Source organism: Chinchilla lanigera, unplaced genomic scaffold, assembly GCF_000276665.1.
Source record: "Chinchilla lanigera isolate Chin_1 unplaced genomic scaffold, ChiLan1.0 scaffold00010, whole genome shotgun sequence".
Lineage (NCBI taxonomy): Eukaryota > Metazoa > Chordata > Mammalia > Rodentia > Chinchillidae > Chinchilla > Chinchilla lanigera.
This window is the reverse complement of record NW_004955411.1, coordinates 25341544-25363872: the sequence shown is the minus strand read 5'-3', so window position 1 is coordinate 25363872 and position 22329 is coordinate 25341544. Positions and strand designations below refer to the sequence as shown.

General features: G+C 38.4%; 1 protein-coding gene and 1 long non-coding RNA gene across 2 annotated transcripts in view; one reads left to right on the top strand and one right to left on the bottom strand.

The window, feature by feature from the left end:
- Usp45 (ubiquitin specific peptidase 45) overlaps positions 1-22329 on the top strand; it is a gene marked incomplete in the record, with an annotated part of 59748 nt that overhangs the window by 11411 nt on the left and 26008 nt on the right. Inside the window, 4 exon segments of the mRNA XM_013510783.1 lie at positions 10906-11048; positions 11438-11533; positions 14023-14153; positions 18945-19032. Of these exon segments, the coding sequence (XP_013366237.1) occupies positions 10906-11048; positions 11438-11533; positions 14023-14153; positions 18945-19032 (458 nt within the window).
- On the bottom strand, positions 1300-20430 carry LOC106147833. The gene is made up of 3 exons (XR_001232821.1): positions 20393-20430; positions 19502-19652; positions 1300-1358 (listed from the first exon to the last, which is right to left on the bottom strand). It is a non-coding gene; the product is annotated as an uncharacterized LOC106147833 (long non-coding RNA).

The following is a 22329-nucleotide window of genomic DNA, read 5'->3' as shown; positions in this document are numbered from 1 at the left end:
TTACAGGAGGTTATGGCAGGGCAGGGGAGTGACTAGCAGGAGCTCTGGTGGAGAGTGGGTGGATTTGTACAGTGAGTGAGGCAGAGTAGGTGGAGTTAAGTATAATCCTCAGGAGTTTGACTGAGCAACTAGGTGAGTGGGAGTGAATGGCTCTGTTAAGTTTGAGGCAGAATTGAGCTTCTTAGGTGGTGGCATCAGAAACTGAAAAGTCGTGTGAAAATATAGTTGGCCAAAAAACCCCCCAAACAGACATAGTTGCCAGTTGTATTTCCTATAGATCAGTATATAGTTGTCCTTGTTAGCTGTCTCTCTAATGAGATAATAGCACAGAAATTGGAAGAGCTAGAGGAGGTAAACCCAGGTTCCTGGACAGCAAGAGAGATGATTAATTTTATCACTCATTCGTGTACTTATACAATATTGAACTGTTTTGGGCATGCCAGTCATAGCTCCATTTCTCTAATAAAGAGCCAGGTAAGTATTGGTTCTTTATTATGTCTGCACCTTTTATGTCTGTGGAAAGACTTTTGATACTTCAGAAACTGAGGTAAGTAAGCCTTAAAGCTGTCTCCTGATAATGCTTTCTTTTTTTGCGGCGGGGGTGGGGGGTGCATGAAAAGAAGATACCCAAGCATATACTATGATGCCAAGGGTGATGAAAATAGAATTGTAGAATTTATTTTGAGTTTGGTACTTTAGAGAGTTTCTGAGACTAAGAACAAAGCCAGTCTGATTTCCCCTCAGTTTTACAGGAAGGATGGGGGGGGAGCGTGGGGGGGAGTGTGGGGTGGGTGGAGGGTTTGGAATTGAGTGTTAAAAAAGATAAAGGATCTGGCATTCAGATTTAACACTCAGAGCTGGGTGTGGTGATGCACACCTCTAATCTTAGCACTCAGAAGGCTGAGGCAGGAGGATCACTGTGAGTTCTCAGCCAGTCTGGGCTACGTGGTGAGTTCAAGGCCAGCCTGAACTACATAGTAAGACCCTGTCTCCAAACAACCAAAGCCCAAACAAACAAAAATCTAATTTACCAAATTTAACATTCAGTCATTTGCTATTTGACCTTGGGCAGATCACAGTTATGGGAGCCTGATTTTTAACTCGGCACTTTCTTGTTCTTCCTGTGATGCTGTAGTAGTAGAGGTTGGTAGGTTCCTCCCCTTAGTAGTCCTAAAATCTGAAAGAAGTTGTAAGATGTAATTGGAATACAAGTAGAATAAGGTTTCTCTTTTTTATTTATTTACAAAAATTTCAGTATCTATTTTAATTGATGTTCCAAGCCCTTCAGGTGTCCCGAGAGGCTTGTCTGTCCACTTGAGAAGGAAAGGAACCGTGAGTGAGCTGGCTTTGAAGCTGACCTTAAAGGGAAACAGGCAGAATAAGAAATATCTTCTGGTAATAGGAAGCATTAACAGGAACTAATTCTCTAATTGTGTTTGTGGAACTGTGAGTAGCTCCCGGGATGGTGGGAAGTGCGCTCTTGAGGTCGTTCGAGTCTCCAGAGTTAGAGTGACATGTAGTTCTGAACTCATGTTTCCAGATGGCAAAATGGCCTCACCTTTGTGGACCGAGCTACAGAATCCCCCAGGGAAGTTTGATTTAAAGTAATTTCCCTTGGGAGTTTAGATTAATAATCTGCTGTACCTTGGTATGAAGCATCAACATATTTTTATAAAATACTTGAAAAGCAAATATGAAAATCAAATATTGAGGTTTGTGAAAACACTGAATATAATTTTGCAGTTATTTTAAATGAGAATTGTGAAGACTCTAAACATGTAAAAATGCCTGTATAATTCAAGAGGAGTATGAAATTATATATTGTATGGGGTGGGAGGATAAGAATGATTTTCAGTTTTTTTGCATTTTTGTACTAAGTACTGAGAAGAAAGCTGTACCTGCAGCTTAAAAACATTTTTATTTTTTTATTTTTATTATTTTTTTTTTTTTTTGGTTTTTCTCCGGTACCAGGAATTAAAAACATTTTTAAATTATGCAGTGCCTGCCCTAATTTTGTTTCTAATACGTGTGACAAGCTTATTTACATAGGGCACTTCGGCTAATGTCCCATCCACCTCAAAAAACAAATAGCTCATTGCATTGTAAATTTTTGGTCTTAGTACCCCTTTTAGACTCTTAAAAAAATTACTGAGCATTCAAAGAGCTTTAGTTATATAGGTTATCTCTATCAATACTTACCATGTTAGAAATTAAAACTAAAAATTTTAAATATTTGTTCACTAAAAAATAATAATCCCATGGCACAAATACCGTATTTTTCTTTTCTTTTTCTTACAGTACTAGGGATTGAACCCATCTCCTTCACACTGAATTACATCCCTAGCCCTTTTATTATTATTCTTATTTTGTGACAGGGTCTTGCTAAGTTACCCAGTCTGGAAGAGATTTTGTGATTCCCCTGCCTCAGCCTCCTAGAGTGCTGGGATTACAGGTGTGCATGACAACATCCAGCTCTTATTTTCTTTCTTAAAACTGTGTGTTATTTTTGAAGATTAGCTTTTGGCCGCCTTTCTTTTTTCTTTCTCTTGTGGCTAATCAATAAATACTTGCTGAATTATACTTAATTGGAATGTGAACAGTTTTTACTAAAGGAGTAAATAGCTTTTACTTTTACTCCCAAGCCCCTGAATATAAATATCCAAAATTTTATTTATTCATTCAGTTTTTTAATGTATTTGCATTTCCACCTTATGCTAGTGCTGTACTAGATAGTTGTCAGAGATCTGTCTTGTGGTTTCTCGGGGGCTATAGACAGGTCATACTTAGGTGTTCTCTCAGAAGTGCCGTGATGAGCAAGCACAGGGGATGAAGGAGAGCACCTTGGAATTGTGTCTAACCTAGACTCCAAGAGCCAGGAAAACATATTTAGAAAATTTTAAGAAGACAAGAACTGAAGGCTATGGAGAAATTACCAGGCACTAGGAAAAAAAATACATGTTTCAGACGGAGAGAGTAGCTGGCTGACAAAAAAGTCTAGTAAGTTTAGGGAATTCTATATAAAGCAGGAGGGTTGGGTTTTGTGACACCGAGGGATGGTGAGAGGTGAGACTGAGAAGATAAGCAGGAAGGGATGTTTACAGGCCTTGTAAGTTAAATTCGTCCTTAAGGCACTGAAGAAGCACAGTTAGGTGTTAAGCAGGTTAGTGGATGGTCAGATGTGTATTTTAGATACTGACTCGTAGTAGAAGACAGATAAGAATCAGTGTCTTTCTCCCTCCCCCCTTACTCCCTCCCTCCTGCCTATTTATTAGGCCAGTATAAATTTCTGATGTAATTAAATAAGTATATCTAGGGCTAATGCTTAGTTGTACGTTAGATTTTGAGAATAAATAGGTGAACTTCATTATTAAGTGGTTTCAAGGTAGAAGAATTATGGGAAAGCAGGTTTTTCCTTTTAAATATGAAACTTCTTAAACTGGGCGTGGTGGTGCACGCCTGGGGAGGGGGATAAGGCCAGCCTGGGCTCTGTAGTGAGTTCAAGGCCAGGCTGAACTAATATAGTGAGACCCTATCTCAAAAAAACAAAAATGAAATAAAATAAAGAAGGAAGTTCTTTTCTGCTGGAGAAATGAGCAAATTACATTAATGCTACATGGCTGGCTTAGGTAATTGCATTAAGCAGTGAAGATGAAGCCCAGTGCAGGTTCCCAGAAGAATGCTTACAGCTGTGTAGATTTCACATCTGATGTTAGAATTTGCCTTAAAAAAACAAACTCCCTCCACTCTCACACCGCATACACATAACGAAAAGGTCATATATACTACAATAGGGGCAAACATACATTGTTGTGAGATCCAACCAGAAATGTGTATTATTTAAAAGCAGACCACAAGGCTGGAGAGAGTAAAAAGATAAGTGGCTGCCAGCAGGAGAAATGAATAGACATAGCACTGCCCATTTGTAGGGCAGTGGAACTACTTTGTGTGATACTGTAAGCACTGATATATGTCATTATGCATTTGTCCGGATCCACAGGGTGGTACTGATCGTCAGTGTATGTTCATCATGTGTAATAAATGAACCATTTTGGTGGAGGAGGTTATACATGTGTGAAGGTAGGGGGTGTATGGCTCAATTTTGCTGTGAACCTATAAGGTGCTTTTTTTTTTGAGATAGGGTCTTACTGTGCAGTTCGGACTGGCTCTGAACTCACTATGTAGCCTAGGCTGGCCTTGAACTCACATTGCTCCTCCTGCCTTAGCCTCGTGCTCAGATCAGAGGCATGTGCCACCATGGCCAGCTAAAGCTGCTTTAAAAGATACACTTTTGAAAAAGTGAGCCATGTTCTTTGAAAGGCTAAAGAAATATACTGTTTCAGTAGTCTTGTACATGTCACCAAACTATTCTACAAATATTTATAAAATGTAGGAATTTCTAATGATACAATATAAAATATCATTTAAGTGTTGGTTTGCTTTTTTTTGTACCGGGAATCAAACTCAGGACCTTGCGCTTGCCAGGTAGGCGCTTGTGCTGCTGAGCTATATCCCCGGCTGGTTTGCTTTTTGTGAAGTAGACAGGTGACTGACAATCCCACATTCTTTGACAAACGAATACATCTCATTCATAATGTTAATACTGGTGCAATACCATTTTTGACAAAATTAGAGAGTAAAGTATGTATTCTGTTAAGTTCATTAATCTAATACTTTTGGTATACAAAAACTGAGTTACCATGTTCTTTTGGTTTTATAAAGTATAACTTTTTGTATCAATTTTTAAAAAAAGATAGTGGTGTGTTTGGAATCTAAAACTCTTGAGGATAACTGACATTATGACCTTTTATAGTAACAGTTCGGGTTTTTTTGTTTTTTGTTTTTTGGTACCAAGAGAACTCAGGACCTTATGCTTGCCAGGCAGGCGCTTGTGCCACTGAGCTATATCCCCGACACCCTGTAGTAACAATTTGAATGTGGTTTAATACGTAAAAAACTAGGTAATATATATATATATATATTTTTTTGGTTTTTTCTCCGGTACCGGGAACCGAACTCACGACCTTGCGCTTGCCAGGCAGGCGCTTTTGCCACTGAGCTAAATCCCCAGCCCCAAAACTAGGTAATATAGCTTGTTCTGCTATAAAGCAATGGTGGTACTCCTAAAAAATTGGCATTTTCAGAAATGAGCACCCAAATTAAATGTGTTACGTACATATACGAGCTGTCCATGATGAATGTAATCACTGTATACTGCAAACATGTACTAATAAAAGTAAAGATTTAATGAATTTTAAAAATAACTACTTTCATGTATACAAGGGGTTGGGACAAAAAGATAGTAAATCCAGAGTTCCTCCTCTGAACTACATAACACAAAAGAATTATTTCAATGACTGTTTTCTTATTTCTCCCAAAGATGGCTCATAATGCTACCCTTTCAGGTGTGAAGAGGGAAGTTAATTGCATACAGTGAGTGCCTTGGGCATTAGGGCTGAATTTTTTGATAGCCAGAGTAATAGCCTTTCCTATCATATCACCACTCAGTTTTCATTGGTGTCCCAAGTTGCTACCACATTTCTAACCCTTACCCATCATTTATTAGAATGAATGGGATCATAATGTTGTTTGTGTGTGTATTCTGAAGTTAGACTGTGTGGGTGTGAGTTTTATATCTAACAGTAACCAGCAGTACGCTTTCGTTTGGTTGTGGTCTCTAAAGTGAGGACAATTATCAGAGGTGGTAATGGCCTCAAGCTTTTGCTTTAAATAAGTAAACTGAAAAATAGTTTAATTTTTCCTTGCCTATATGAGAAAAAGAAGCATTGTCTCTTTAATATTGAGAAAAGAGAGACACAAATACAATATTACTTGGGAACAAACCCACCGTTGGTTATTTAATTTTCTTCTGTGACAAACAAAGCTGCATCTTTGTGTACTTGCTCTTTTGTTTTGTAGGTTAAAGTTTTTTATTTTTGAGGAAGGATCAGTTTTATTTATTTTTTTTAAATTAACTTTATTGGTATATTTTAGATACGCATGATGATCGCATTCATCCTAGGGAATTTGTACCTGTAAATGACATGTCTTGATTCTTTTTCCCCAGCTCCCTCCCCTTTACTGCTCAATGTGTATCCCAGGCTTGCCTCAAACTTGAGGCAGTCTTGCCTCAGCCTTTCGTGTGCTGGGATTACAGTTGTGCACCACCATGCCCTCTACAGAAGAAGAGAGTTTTTAAAGTGACAATGACCTAAAATATTTGTACTTCCAGACAAAGCTTTATTGTGTCTGTAAACAAAATGATGAATATTACTTTTCTTAGAAATTATAACTTGCTTATTAAGACACACATACTTGCATCTATGTCATAATTGAAAGACTGACTCAGACACCCCCTTTTAAATTAGGATCTTAACTCTTAGCCATTTCTTAGTGAGCAAATATACACATATTTATTGATATGTTGTCATAAATTTATAAATCTAAAGCTTACCATCTCTGTGCTGTTTATTATGTATCAATTCCTTATATTTTGGTCATAAATCATAAACAAGTATAAGCAGTTATATTTAGTGGTTCATAAAGCACCTGGCATACAGTGGACATTTGACAAATGAATTTAAATTATTACATATTATAAACTACTTACTAAAAACACTTGCACTTTTACTTTAAATACATCGCTATTTAGGTCTTAGACTGTTACTCTATTTTGTAGTTGAATTACCTAATCTGGTTAATATTCCAGTCTTAGGACACTGTTGGTTTGGAATTCATTCTCACTGACTCACATGTAAAAGTCAGCAGACAGACTCTTGCCACTTGTGTGAAGTGGCTATTTAACCATGAAATAAACTGTGTTTATTGCCACTGCCCTGTGGCTATGCTCTTTCTGGCAGTGATGTCCATATTTGGTGGCTGTGCATGGAGAGCCAGGTGGTGCTGAAAAGCATCGCACAGTGAAGCGTGGATGTGTCTAGGTTTGACATTTGTCATCCCTCGCTGCTGAAGGGAAGGGGAAAATCTGTTTTTCCATATGTTTGTGCTTTTTTTTTGCCTGCAGTTTTGTCCAGATGGTCTTATGAACATTGTTTACTTTGGGATGCCATCCCAGATGTTTTGAAAACTGAGGGGTAAATGTGGTGCACAGATAGGTAAATTACTTGCTTATTGCACTTTTTAAAATACTGTGTGTTTTTGTAGGATTAAATATGATTGGGGGGTATTTTTCCAAGTTAATAATATGTATATATATATATATTTTTAACATATGGTTATATTCTGTAGATTATTTCTCCCAGCATTCTGTTTTCATGTTAAAAAGTGAAATAATATAAAGGCAAAATTTATTAGGAATGTTAAGTAAGGAAAATACTTTTGAGGATCATATTCGTTCAGGGTTGCATTTACTCAAAGCTGTAAGCATCTTTCCCCATTTAAAAAAATAATTACTTTTCTTGTATGTAAATCATGGATGAAAACTGAGGTAGTAAAATGACATGGACTTAAAATTGGAAGATTATTACTATGATTCTGAGCAGATCACTCATCTGAGACTGAATTTTATAAAGGTAAAATTGAAGTTTACTGCCTTGCCCTAAAAGATAGTGCTTCGAGTAGTTAACTCTTTCATCTTCAGTTATTAGAAATGGTTGGCAGTGGATGCAGTGAGAATCTGCAGCTGCCTGCTGTGGGTCCCACTTGGTATCCCAGACACTCATGGGACAGACCGCGCTGTCTGCAAACCAAGCCAGGTTCCATATCCAGCTCCCTCTGTGTAGTGTTTCTTCAATACCGGCAACTTTTTCTGCTTGATTTTGTGGTCACTTCCAGGCTCAAAATACTGTTGCCCTCGGCCTCCTTTTCCTTTTCTCTGTGCCTGGCCTCCGATCCTCAGTGACCCACTCCATTGATTGCTCTGGGCTGTGCTGCACACTTGTCATTAGTGCAAGATTAATTTCTCACCACTTAGTTTAATATCTGGCGGGGAGGAGAAGAGACCTATCCTTTGTGCATTAACTCAAGATCATGGGGTTAAGAGCTAAAAACAACTCCTTAGTATCTGAAACAACTCCTTAATATCTGAAAAACAATATCCAACAGCAACCAATAATATTTTTTAAAAAACAAGGATATAGGGGAGAAAACAGGGTTTATGAAAAAAATGCAGTATAGGATAGGAAAAAGGTTGTTAGAACTTGAAGAAAAACCTTTTCTGTGAAACAGACTTGCTTAATGAAAGAAACATCTTAGAAACCTGTCCATTTTTCTTAGTGAGCTATTTCTACATTTTGAAAAGAAAAGTCAAACAAGGGTGTAGCTCAGGGGTAGACTGCTTGCCTAGCATGTGTGAGGCCCTGGGTTCAGTTCTCAGTACCACACACGCATGCGTGAAAGAAATCAGAGAATACCCACAATATATAGGAAATTAACGAAGAGAAGAAAAAATATGAAGGCACACAAGGGATAGAAATGAAATGAAGGAGCTCATGATGATTCAGGCTTTGGCACATACAACTTTTTTGAGAGGCTCTCACGATTGCTTAATTTTAAATACTTGCATAGTGCTTACTGTTCCTGGAACTTTGTATTATTACTTCAATTGATCTTCATGGAAAAAATGTATGAGAAAATGTGTTAGCTCTGCTTCATTGCTAAGTGAAGCCCCATATCTCTGTGCTTTTTCTTTGGCAAGAGTCACAGGTACGACATCAACCTGCCTCTACCTGAGGCTAAGACTTCTCTTTGTGATGTTTGCTTTCTGTTCCTGTCCCTGAGAACAAGGTCACCTTTGTCCTAGTTCATCTCTTTTAAAGCTCCTGCAAAACTGAGGGGAGGTATCTTCATTTATTTCCTGGTTAGAACTCAGTCATAGATATAGGAGTGCTAAATTTCTGCTGGATCTGTACTTTAATCTTGTAGATACTTATTTATGTTGATTTTTAATGTATGTTCTGAGACACAGAGCAGGGCTAAGAGGCATTCCCTGATCTCTGTCAATCAGCCAACATTGAAAAACGTTAGTGACATGAGGTAGCGCGTTAGTGTTAGAAAGGTTACACATGTAAAGAACTATAAATTCTGAGGGTTGAAAGGCATTTAAAACAATAACCAGTTAAAACCAAAACATTTGAGAACTTGGGAATTTCCTGTCAAACTGCAAGTTACAGTCAGTCCTCCATGTTCGTGGGTTTAGTATCCATAGATTAACCAACAGCAAATCAAAATATTTGTGAGAGAATTACACTTGCACCACACATGTACAGACTTTTTTTGTTACTCCCTAGGTAGTACAGTTTAACCGTTATGTACGTATGTACATCGTATTAGCTACTAAAAGTAACCTAGAGATGATTTAAATTTATAGGAGGAGGATATATGAAGGTTATGTGCAGATACACTGTTTCATATGAGACTTGAGTGTCCACAGATTTGGGGGTCCTGAATCCAGTCCCCGAGGGTACTGAGGGATAGCTGTATCTCACATCCCCTAGGGATTCAGAGGGCAATTTTCTGTCAAGTCAATATGATCAACCAGGTCATTCATAAATGGTAGATATTGTTCTTTATTTTTATATTCTTGTTAAACATGAACCAGCAATGTAATTTTCACATGTATATTAATTATACAAATGGATTAGCCCCAAACATACTTTTATGTATCAGATTCTTACTACTTTTTGTATTATACTATGGCTGTATTAATTTCCTTAAACCTCTTCATGTGTGTGTGTGTGTGTGTGTGTGTGTGTGTGTGTGTGTAGGAGGTTACTAGGGTGTGAACCAGGGCCTTGTGCATGGTGGGTAAGTGCTCTGCCACTCAGCTATATCCTCAGCCCAGTTTTTCAGGCTTTTAGTTTTGACAGTTTCAAACTAAAAGGAAAGTTGTAAGAATCATAATTAAAAAAAAAACCTACTGTACCCGCTACTAAGATGGTGATTTTCCCAATTCTGTCATTTCTTGTTTATTATTTGGCCTTGGAATTCCTCTTCCCCTTTTTTCCTCATTTAATATCCGTTATTAACTAATCCATTACTCTACGAGTGATGATCTGTTATACTGCCTACCCTTACTTACATTGATGGTCAGTTTGTGAATTGGACAGTGGGAGCCTGTTCAGTATGGGCCTGAGGTTATTTTTTGGTGGTAGAGGGTAGGCATTGGGACAGGGTCTTGCTATGTATTTCAGGCAAGCCTTGAACCGAGGCAGTCCTCCTGTCTCAGCCTCCTAAGTACTGGGATTATAGACATGTGCCACTATGCCTGGTTTGGGCCTGTGTGTTTTGCCTTACTCCTACTGGTTTTGCATCTTTACTGCCCCAAGGCTTAAAATCAGCCTTTTCTTCCAGGAACCCTCATTCGTTTTAAGTGGGGAGTAGTATTTAGAAGCTAGATCTTTTCTGAATCACTTTTCTTTTATTTTTTTCTCATTTACTAATTTTGAATCAGGGTCTCACTATGTAGTCCAGATCTTGTGATCCTCCTGCATCAGCTTCCCAAGTAGTAGGATTACAGGTATATGCCTCCAAAACCTGCTGTACTTGTTTCTTGATGGTGTTTCAGAATATTTAATTTTTTAATTCATCTAGAATTTTTCAGGGCTGGGGATTTAGCTCAGTGGCAAAAGCACCTGCCTCGCAAGCGCAAAGTCGTGAGTTTGATTCCTGGTACCAGAAGAAAACAAAACAAAACAAAACAAACAAACAAATAGAATTTTTTTCTGTACTGTGATGTGAGGTACAAATCTGTATTTTAAACAAATTTAAATTAACTGCAGTAGCAGTGCAATGTAAACCAGAGACATTTGTGTTCGTGTTCTTATCCTTCAGGAATGTTGATTCAGAGAGACAATCTTAATTTTAAATAATATATTGAAACTGCCAAATGACAAATGTAAAATGTTTAATTTTATATCTCATGTCAGTTATGTTTTCTCTGACTTGTAGGTACCTTTTCTAGAATCATAAAACTTTGTGAAGAAAAACGTGAAACAAGTGAAATAAAGAAAGGAAGAAAAAGTAGCAATGTGTCATCTGTAAAAGGAATTACAAATTTAGGAAATACTTGCTTCTTTAATGCAGTCATTCAGGTAAGAATTAACAGAAATATTTGTAAAATGTAAACCCTTAATTTATATGTACATTGGCACATCTGTAGACTGTTAAGTAACTGCTCAATTTTCTAGAAATTTCTGTTTTATTTCTTTCGTTTAGGCTATCTGCATATTATCATATACATGCACTCACCTTGTTTTCACACAGTGATTCTGAAAGCTTTTCTGTGTATTTTACCATAATTTTATTGGTAATAGTGACATTTACTAAATGTCATATGCAGTAAATTTAGAAAATTTAGACAGTTTTGCTATGGTTGATGAGATTTGAGATTTTGAGAGAGTGTTCATTTCATATGATTTTATATCTAATATAACTGAATAATATAACTGAATCAGAAGACTTTACTTTTACTTTCTTTTAGAACTTGGCACAGACTTATATTCTTATTGAACTAATGAATGAAATAAAAGAAGATGGTACAAAGTTAAAGATCTCTCCTTCCACAGATTCTCAGCTGGTAAGAAGTCTAATTATCTAGATAATAGCTATTTTCTTTTTTTTAAATTTGATAATAGCTATTTTCATATGAGCCATTGATGTTGCCAAAATACATCTTTTCTATTTCTCAAAACTCTCAGTTGGAATGGTAGTCAACGGATTTAAAAAAAATAATTCACAGCCGCGCGTGGAGGTGCATGCCCATAATCCCAGCACCTGGGACGCTGAGGCAGGAGGATCCCTGTGAGTTCTAGGCCAGCCTGGGGTACATAGTTCAAGGCTGGCCTGCACTACAGGCTATCTCAAAAAAACAAACCAAAAAAAATTCAAAAATATTTTGTGAAAATAATTAAAGTTTTTAAAATCAGAAACTTAAGATACATTATTTAAATACATTTTGGATCAAATGCCACAGACTCTGAGACAGCTTTTAAACAAACATAAACAAAAGGGATTTAACTTGTTGAGCAAAATATCTGGGACTCCTGTTTTTTTGTCTTTCTGAGACAGGGTCTCGCTATGCAGTTCAGGCTGGCCTTGAGCTCACTATGTAGCCCAGGCTGGCCTCGAACTCACAATGATCCTCCTGCCTCTGCCTCTGAATGCTGGGATTACAGGCGTGCGCCACCACGCCTGGCTTTGGGACTCCTGGTTTATAGTTATTAGTGGCATTTGTTTAAATTTAGCGTTTTGTTCTTTATAAGTAGATTTAATGGGGAGCCGAACTTAATCTGAACTTCTTCTTGAAGACTAGTCTGATAATGGGTTTTTAAGATAGTGAGGAAAGAAGAGAAACAAACTAGCAAATTAAAACAAAAGAGCAGTCCCTGACATCCAGAATTCACCCAACACCCAGAGTCAGGCTGTTAGTCAGTCTCACGGGAAAGCAACTGAAGACTAGGTTTCTCTGAGACAGTGATAAAATGAGACAAAGGATGGCCACTTCATAATTTGTTTAAACACAGACAAAAACATTGTCTTTTAGCCAAAATGAGAAATAGATTATTACTGTTTCTTCTCTAGGTACAGATTTGATCCTTGTTGTCTCCTCTCATTTTCCATGAGTAAATCTTATTGAAAGAACCCTCATAGAATTTCCTGTTTGCTGACAGCATCTAGTCTAGAGTGAATCTCCACTTCTTTATGTCCTTCTAATTACCCAAGTCCTATGTAGGTTCCTTGTAATACCCTCTTACTGAGAACCCCATGGCGTCTCAAGGTGTTTGGTTCACCTCACTGCAGCAGTCACTCACTTTGTTAACTAGAGGTATGTTCTGATAGGCTGTGGCTGTAAGGAATTGATTGTAGTAAATAGGACTGTAAGTAGAAATTGAGAGCTGGAAGCTGGGTGTGATGGTATAAGCCTGCAATCCCACCTACTCAGGAAGCTGAGACGGGGATCACAAATCTGAGGCCAGCTTGGGCAACTTCATGAGCCCCTTCCCCGAAGTAGGAATTGAGAGCTGGCACAGTAGCCTGTGCCTATAGTCTCAGGTACTTGGGAGGCTGAGGTCAGAGAATCACTTGAGCCCAGGAATTCAGAGCAGCCTGGGCAACATAGAAAGGCCATCTAAAAAGAAAAGAACAGAAATTGGTGTGTGTGTGTGTGAGTGTGTGTGTTTGTGTGTTTGTGTGTGTGTGTTAGAGGAAGAAAGAGTATGTGTATAGTTTGAAAACAATTGAAAATGAAGAGTTTAAGAGATATTTAGCCCAAGCTGGGCATGGCAGTGTTTGCATGGAATCCCAGCACTGGGAAGGCTGAGGCGGGAAGTTCACTGTGAGTTCAAGGCCAGCTTGGACTACATAGTGAGGCCCTGTCTCTCTCTCTCTCTCTCTCTCTCTCTCTCTCTCTCTCTCTCTCTCTCTCTCTCTCTCTGTGTGTGTGTGTGTGTGTGTGTGTCTCTCTCTTTCTCTTTCACACACACACACACACACACACACACACACACACACACAAATAGTACAATGTAGAAATCTTGAAGTGTTCTTACCAGGAGCCAGTTTTGAAAGATAAAGGGGTAACATACTTTAGAAACATTTTTTTCTTCCTTCAAAAGAGAGAGATTTTGTTACATAATTCCTCATTCCTTATGTAAAATATTTGGGGCAAAGAAAGGTACGGAGTTTTGCTAGTAAATATGACAGGATTATTTGTGAAAATGTGCAAAAATCAAGTTGATTAGTACTTTTACTTGTAGAGGAGCGCATTATGAGAGTTACAAGCAACTAAGGATTGGTGGTTTCATTCAAAGTAACAGTTGTACGAAGTAAAGGGCAGAGGGTATAAAAATACCTGTGTTTTTCAAAGCAAGGCATTTAATCCTGTTTTTCATTTTATATGTTCATTTTAAATACAAAGGAATAATGTTTCATAGTAATTTCAATCAATTTACTGTCATTTACACAAAGCGTAACAGTTAATTTTTAAATAATGTTTTATTTTGAAACATATAGTCTGACATATAGCCGATCATTTGATTGATTGACTGGTTGATCGTGTTTTTACAGGACCCATTAGTGGTAGAACTTTCAAGCCCTGGACCACTGACCTCAGCCTTGCTCCTGTTTCTTCACAGCATGGCGGAGTCTGAAAGAGGACCACTTTCTCCTAAAGTTCTTTTTAACCAGCTTTGTCAGAAGTGAGTGCATCCCTGTTCTTCATATAAATAACCACATACTAACATATGCCTCACTTAGCATGAGTCACCTCACTTTCTCTGTAATGCTCTTACTGCCATTGCTGCCCAGACTCCTGCGAGAAAGAACAGTATACTTCTGCAAATTATGCCTCTTCATTCCTTAAAGGAGCGATCGTTGCACAGTGCCTGCCTGGCAAGCACAAGGTCATGAGTTTGATTCCCGGTACCAAAAATCATTGACCCACATTATAGGAGGGAACGCAGACTGCCAAAGATTAAGTAGCCCGCCTAGTGTGAGAGTGACAAGGCTGAGAGTCACTTAGAAGTCTGTCTTGACTCAAGTCTGTGATACAATACTGCAAAGTAAGGAAAGCATAGAACTGTCAAATCTAGAAAGCACTGGAAGAGGTACTCTACTCTAGCTTCCTTACCCCACACCTTCTTCTTTTTTTTGGTGTGGGGATCAAACCCAAGGCCTTGGCATGGTAGTCAAGTGCTTTGCCACTAAAATAACATCCCCAGCCCATAGCTTTCTTATTTTTAAAGCTGAGCTTTGAGGCAAATAGAGTTTCAGTGATTTTCTCACCATATTAATGTATGCTTAAAAACAAAATCTCCATATATCTGGAAATAAACATACCAAAAAGGACCTGACTTACTACTATATTCATTTTTTTCTTACTTGAGAGAAATTTTTTTTTTTTTTAAGTCAGGGTCTCACTGTGTAATTCTGGCTAACCTTGAACTAACTATTGTAGCCCAGGAGGCCTGGAACTTGCAGCAGTCTTCCAGCCTCAGACTTCCAGTGCTGGGATTACAGGTGTATTCCACCCTGCCTGGCAAGAATTTACTTGGTGGAATCCAGGGGTGCACATGTATAGTGTGCTAAAAATGGACCTTGTTCTCATAGAATGTGTAAGCTACTTTAGTCCCCAATTACTGAAATACGAAGAAAGATTTCTTTAAAGGTGAACTTGCATTTTTGTATATTGACAGACTTTAAAATCTCATTTCAACTTAAATGTATTCCAAAACATTGCAGGTTTGTGTATATTTTACTTGATTGGTAAATGTTTCTTCAAAGCCTGAAGACTGAAAAGTCTGTTAAATACTCAGAAATGGGGCTGGGAATTATACTCAAGGCCCTGGGTTCAATTAAAGCAACAAACCATAGAAAGACTTAGAGATGTGGATGCCTCATTGAGTTAGAGCGTTGTACACTTCAGAAATCTTTTTGTTTTGTTTTGTTTCAGCAGTGCTAAGGGTAGAACCCAAGACCTCATGCTAGGCAAGCCTTCTACCACTGAGCTACAGCTCCAGTCTTTTTATTTTAGAGACAGGGTCTCACAGAGTTATCCAGGCTGGCCTTGAGCTTGCAATCCTCCTGCCTCAGCCTCCTGAGTAGCTGGGATTGCAAGTGTACACACCATCATGGCTAGTTAGACATTTATTTTTGTCTCTGCTAAAAAACTTTAGTTTTGTATTGTTCTCTCATATGTTTCTGGTGTTGTTTGTTTTTACAGCACTAGGGCTTGAACCTAGGGTCCTATGCATGCTAGCCAAGTGCTTTACCACTGAGCTACATCCCCAGCCCTTTTAATCTTGAAATAAGGACTCATTAAGTTGCCCAGGTTGGCTTTTAACTTGTGATCATCCTGCCTCACTCTCCCAAATAGCTAGGTCTCAGGTGTATCACCACACCTGACTTCTTTTTCCCGATATTATAAAGGTTTATAAAAATGGAACAGAAATTGCTAAAATAGTGGGTACTTATAGATGACAATTCAAATTTCTATCTATTCTTATTCCTTAGCCATAACTCTACAGTTTGAGTATCTCTTATCTGAAATCACTAGGTTAAGAAATATTTTCAATTTTGGATTTTTTCTGATTTGGAACTATTTTGTTATACATTGAGATGTCTTTGAGAGAAGATCCAAATTTAAACATGGCTTCATATAAATGTCTACACCAAGTTTCATATATACCTTGTAAAGAAAGTCTGAAAGTAATTTTTAAGTGCATTCCGTCTCTTAACTGCAACCCATCAGATGCGGTAAGGTGTGGATTTTTTTACTGTGGTGTCACAAAAAGTTTTGGAGTTTGGATTTTCACATTAGAGATGCTCAGCTTGTATCACCTGTTTCTTATTTTTTCAAAAGTAATTGCATGCATGGGCATATATATATATATATATATATATATATATATATATATATATATATACAAATCATTCACAAATTGGTTATTATCTCTCTGCCCAGCAAGCTTCAGTTTTCAGCTGTGAGGCTGGGCCTGGAGGTCCACTGTCCCTGGTTCACAGTTCCACGCTGAGCTGGGAGTGCTGGGAATCCGGGAAGGCGGGCTCAGCCAGGCTGGGGCTGGGGCTGGGGCTGTGTTCTCTGCAGCTTCGGGCAGTGCTTGCCTAAGGGCTTCCTTTCTGGCTGTGGAGAAGGCTGCCTGGCCTGTCATGGCACTTTGTCTACCCTTCAGGGCTAAGCTCTTTCAGGGGCCATGAGTCTATTGTTTTGTTTTGTGTATTTCTTTTTTCTTTGCCTATTACAGATTTATGTTCCTTTTTTACTTTCTGCTGAATCCCATTTATGCTTTTCTTTTATTTTGTGGATATGTGTGTGTAGTAGAGTCGTTTTTGGACTATGACTGATTCACCATTACCCAGAAGACATCACGGATTCTTGCTTTAAATTTTTTCTCTTTTTTGATGGACTCCCATTTTGTACTTATATGTACATTCTCCTGTTATGTCTTGAGGTTGCTATGTTTGTGTTTTTGTTTTGTGGTACTGGGGATTGAACCCAGGGGCTCGCGCATGCTAGGCAAGCACTCTGACATTGAGCCACATCTCTGTTGCTTAGGTTTTTATTCTTTTTAGTTTTTTTGTTTTTTTTCCTGTACCAAGAATCGAACTCATGACCTTGCACTTGCCAGGCAGGCGCTGTGCCACTGAGCTAAATCCCCAGCCCCTGTTGCTTCAATTTTTAAATTTGAGACAGTCTCCCTAAATTGCCCAGGCTTGCCCTGAACTTGGGGTCCTTCTGCATCAGCCTCCCCGAGTAGCGCGATTACAGGCATACACTGGAGCATCTAGCCATATTGAGGTTTTTAAACCTCTTTCTCACAGTAATGCTTTCACTAATTTACAGTTCTTAGGAATGTTTAGTGTTTCCTTTGTTCTGAATAGGCTGAATGTTTTCATAATTTGGTTGATTTTCTTTCCTTATAGCCTTTAAATTGGAAGCTTTTTTGATACTGGTAGCTCAGATAAGCGCTATTAGAGGTCTGTAGGTCATTGTGTGGTATTTTTTTCAGGCAGTTTTCTATTACATTTTCTTCACTGGCTCATTTAGAAGGCAGTAAGTAGTTCATGTCGGGCTGAGATGGAACTGGAAGAGATGGCGTAGAAGCTGTTCTGTCTTTGTGCATGGGCAATCTCTCTCCTGTATCCTTGCATTCCTTTTTTTTTTTTTTTTTTTTTTCTTGTCTTACAAGGTCTCTCTATGAGGTGCAGACTGGCCTTGAATTCACTGTGTATTCCAGGCTGGCCTCGAGAACTTCATGCAATCCTCCTGTGTCAGCCTCTCAAGTGCTGGGATTACAGGCGTGTGCCACCACACCGGGCTCTGTGTCTTTGGTTTGAAAGGCTTAAACTGCCTTGTTCTCCTTGCCACCTAGCTAGTGCAGATCCCAGCAAAATTCCCACTTCTCCTTCCAGTCATCTTCCCCTTCCCTGACCTTTCCTGGTGTCTGCAGCACCAGTGTGTTGTGTAGTTTCTGCTTCTCATGACGCTAGCTGCCGTGGCCCACGTAGGGTTGGAGTTTGTGTCCAGCTTGGTTTCTGTCCTTCCTTGTCTCTGATCTAGGAGTTTAGTGCTCTCTACCATGTGCAGAAAGGGGGGTCCACCAGGGAAGTAAACGACAGTATTCCCAACATTGTGGTGTTATTTACTGCTACTTGACGAAAGAGAACTGAAAGGTGTTTCCTCTGGCAAGCTAGATTCGCTCCCAGTTCACTTAGCTCTGTGGGCTCACGTCGGAGTCAGGGGTTCATAGCAGAGGTTACGAGGGTGCTCAGTGAGGAAGGTTCTTCAAGTACTGGACTCAAGCAGAAGACCTGGTGGATGGCAGCAGCGCTTAGCTGGTTCTGCAGTTCTCTCCAGCGTAACATGCAGTTCATAGCTATAATAAAATCTTTAACAGTATTGTTGTGTATGTCAAATGATATGTTTTAATGTATATATCATAATGAAATAATTGTAAGTTTGTCATGTACCGCCATAAGGTACTTAACTAATTACAGAAGAACACTAATTATCAAATCTTAAAATACATTCTCAGAGATATCAATTATAGTCCCAGGTTTTAATATAAATACTTGCTGTTCTGTTTATTCTTTAATGTAGAAAGATAAATAACAGTGGCTTGGGTTTAAAAGCTTTTTTTTCTAGCTATATGATCTTACAAATTGTTTAAATGCTTCTTCGAAGCCTTCATCTAAATAAGGTGGGGACAGGTGAGTTACATGTGTGAACCTGTTAGTGTTGGACTCAACTTACAGTATTTGTTTAGTAAATTATAGCCGTTTGTTCTCAGTGTGCATTTATGTGCTCATCTTGATTGGAACAAGAACCACATTTTGTCCTTTTCCTTAGTTGAAAAAGTAGTAAATTGAATCACTGACTGTTATTTCAGAGTGATTTTAGGTAAGAATAACATCGTTGATGACCTGTGGAGTGATTATTGCTTTCTTTCCTGGTTTGTTTTGAACCATAGGGCACCTCGATTTAAAGGTTTCCAACAACAGGACAGCCAGGAGCTGCTTCATTATCTGTTGGATGCAGTGAGGACAGAGGAAACAAAGGTCGGATTCCTTACTGTTTGATTGCATATTCTCTTTCAGAAGAGGACAGCAGAGATAATTTCTACTGTAATTTTACAGTATAGTAAGAAGTCCTTTTTTATTTTTTAGTATCCTGTATGTTTTATTCCTTTCTTCTGTAATACTTTTTTCTTTTATCCTTTTATAGCCTCATTATTCTTTATTAGTTAATATTGTTGGGCTGTAAATGAAATAAGTCAATTCCAACTAGCTTAAATAAAGAAAAGAGAAACTTAGCTGGGCAGAGTGGTGTGCACTTGTAGCTTCCAGTATTTGGGAAGCTGAGGCAGGAGGATCGCTTGAGCTCAGAAACTCTCAGCCAGCCTGGGCAACATAGAGACCCTTGTCTCAAAAACAAACAAACAAGAGAGTCTTACAGATCCAGGCCAACAAAGATATATCTCAGGGATATAAAGGCAAAACAGTAATCAAGAATCTAGGAAGTATTCACCTCATTTTCCTGGTATCTTTGTCTCTGTAGGCTTTCTTCATTTATCGCTCTGCAGACTCCATAGTTTCTTCTCTGTCTGAATGATAGCATGTGGCAACTATAATTTGCATGCTGCAGGTCCGCATATATAGAAAATGAGCTGCCAGTTTACCTAGTAGAATGAAATGCCATTATTTCATGCAGGATTATGTTCTGCTCGGGAATCTGAGTGGCGACCAGGAGCATAGTCAAAGCCTTGTAAATCAGGGAACTCTTCTCAGAAAAGAAGGAATAGCTGATGAGCAGATTGCCCAGTGTTTATTACAGTCCTATCCACTACTGGATTGGATGGGTTGTTTACTGACTTCAGTGTTAAGTTAGTAAAATTCAACTTTGGGGGGGGGGTTCTATGCAAATATGAAATAATTTTTACATATAATACTGCTCACACTCCAGAACCATGAACTAAATAAACTTCTAGTCTTTATAAATTACCTGGTCTCAAATGTTTCATTATAGCAACAGAAAATAGACTAAGGCATCCATTTTCCCACTTTTTTGCTCATAGGAGACACTGTGGTCATTTGTAACAGTCCTGCTGAGTCTACACTGAGCCTTGGAAATACTCTCTTATCATACCACTGTGTGCCACACCTGCCAGTCAAAAGCATAATAGGCATAATAGGTGAAAAATGTATTTTCCATTGGAGATAAATACACTTCTTAATCTATATATATGATACTATGTAATACAGCAGCCTTTTCTGTCTTGTACTGCCAGGGATTAAACTCAAGATCTTGTGCATGGTAGGCAAGTGCTCTACCGCTGAACTATACCCCACTTACTCCTTCTTTTATTTTTTTGTTTTTTTTATTTTTTTGTTTTTTGGACTTTTTGGGACAGGGTCTCACCATGTAGTTCAGGCTGGCCTTGAACTCACTGTGTAGTCCAAACTGGCCTCAAACTCACAGCAGTCCTCCTGCTTCGGCCTCCTGAGTGCTAGGATTACAGACCATGGTGAGCCGCCATGCCCAGCAGTGCTGTACACTCATTGGCCAGTTTTTACCTAAGAGAGAATGGGGTTGTAATACAACTTTTCAAATTACCTTAAGTTAAGAATGGGTTAATAATCTTTCCTTTCTGCTACAAAACAGTATATATTACAATCCTTGTCTTTAATTGGTTCCTTTTTGACTTTCACTTAAATTAGTTGAATTCAGTTTTTGGAAGTGTCTCTCAGTATCTACCACTTCTTTATTCTTATACATTTAAAAAATTATGAACCATACCACCTTTTATTTAAAGTGATGTCATCGTCCGTCACCTTCTTGGATCGTGATCTTCTCACACAGTGGTGCTGTGAACTGTCTCTGTCCCAGTGCGCTGGCGTGGTGTTTGGTAGATGTCTGTTGGACGTGTTGTCTGTGCTTAACCTTAATTGCAGCTTTTTTTGAGAATTTGAAATGGGAAGAAAGCAAAATTAATGGTCTCTCAAATGATTTATATGAACTGACTTCTTGGGGGATTAACAGTTATTTTCGTATGTTATAATTTGAATAAATGGTAAACAGTGATAGGAGAACAAGTGCATTTTGCTTTACCTGTTTTTTGTTTAAAGCAGTCAATTAAGAGATTTATAATTAAGCTTTGGGGATATTAGCATAGTCCCCTTAACCTAATATTTGATCACATTTTCTTAGACCTAGGAAATTATAGTTAGAATAGAGATTCAAACTCAAGTCTTTCTGACTCCCAAAGAAATGGTTTTCTAATATCATACAGTACTGCTTATTAAAGTTTAGTTTTATTGCTTGGACATTGTGATGAGTATAAATAATATTTTTAAACCGATTATGTAAAATGTAACCATAATTATTGCACTATTAGAAATGTTTTCGCTATTGAATTAAATTTAACCTGATAACTACAGTGTATTAATAGTCTTATTGATGGATAGGTGCATGGTGACCTGATGGGGAGAGACTGTTCTTTGTATTATGAATGAGAAATGCAGTCTGATGTTCTTGGGCCTACAGATGATATAACAGCTACTTTCAGATTAACTCAAGTCTATTAGTTGCTAGAATGATCCTGCCTCCAGGATTTGTAGAACTATGATTATTACATGGCAGTCATGTATCACTGTAAATGGATTAAAAATCACCTCTTTGCATTTTTTTATTGTAAGCAAAATGACAAAATCCTTCATTTTTTTCCGTTTCACTTCTATAGCTTGATGGCAACCTGTGTTACAGTTAAATTATTGTTTGATTAGAATGGTGCATTGGGCTGCAGAGTATCATAAAAACACACGCAGTGTGCATTGGTTTTTGAAAACATCTTCTGCTATGGTAGGCCTGTAGATAATGTGACAAAATTACAGTGTCGAGTGTGTGGATCTGTTCAGTCTCATGGCAAGAACAGTTGTGCGGTCAGTTACAGCGAGCCCCCCGGCGGGAGCTCATTGTCTGGCCTGGGAATGCTACAGCTGTCGATCGGGTGTGGTCGGAGGGTGTCACGGCCACGTGCTTTTTGGTTGAAGAAAGACTATAGTGTTGTCTGCCACCGGAATCTTTCAGTAACGACTGAAAACTGCTGACCTCCTTTCATACTGTGTCATCAGAGTCTTCTGTTTTGATCATAGAGCTGAGGAATATACTCTCGCTGAATTGAATACTACTCTTAATAGATCATTTGTGCAGACATTATACATTTTCATATACCGAAATATATAATCACACTGGAACCAGTTCTTTTTAAAAGCAGTTCTTTTATAGTCTTTTCAGCTTTCAGATTTGTGCTTTGCTTTTTTCTTTCCCATTTGAGCTGTCACTAAATTCATGCAGCA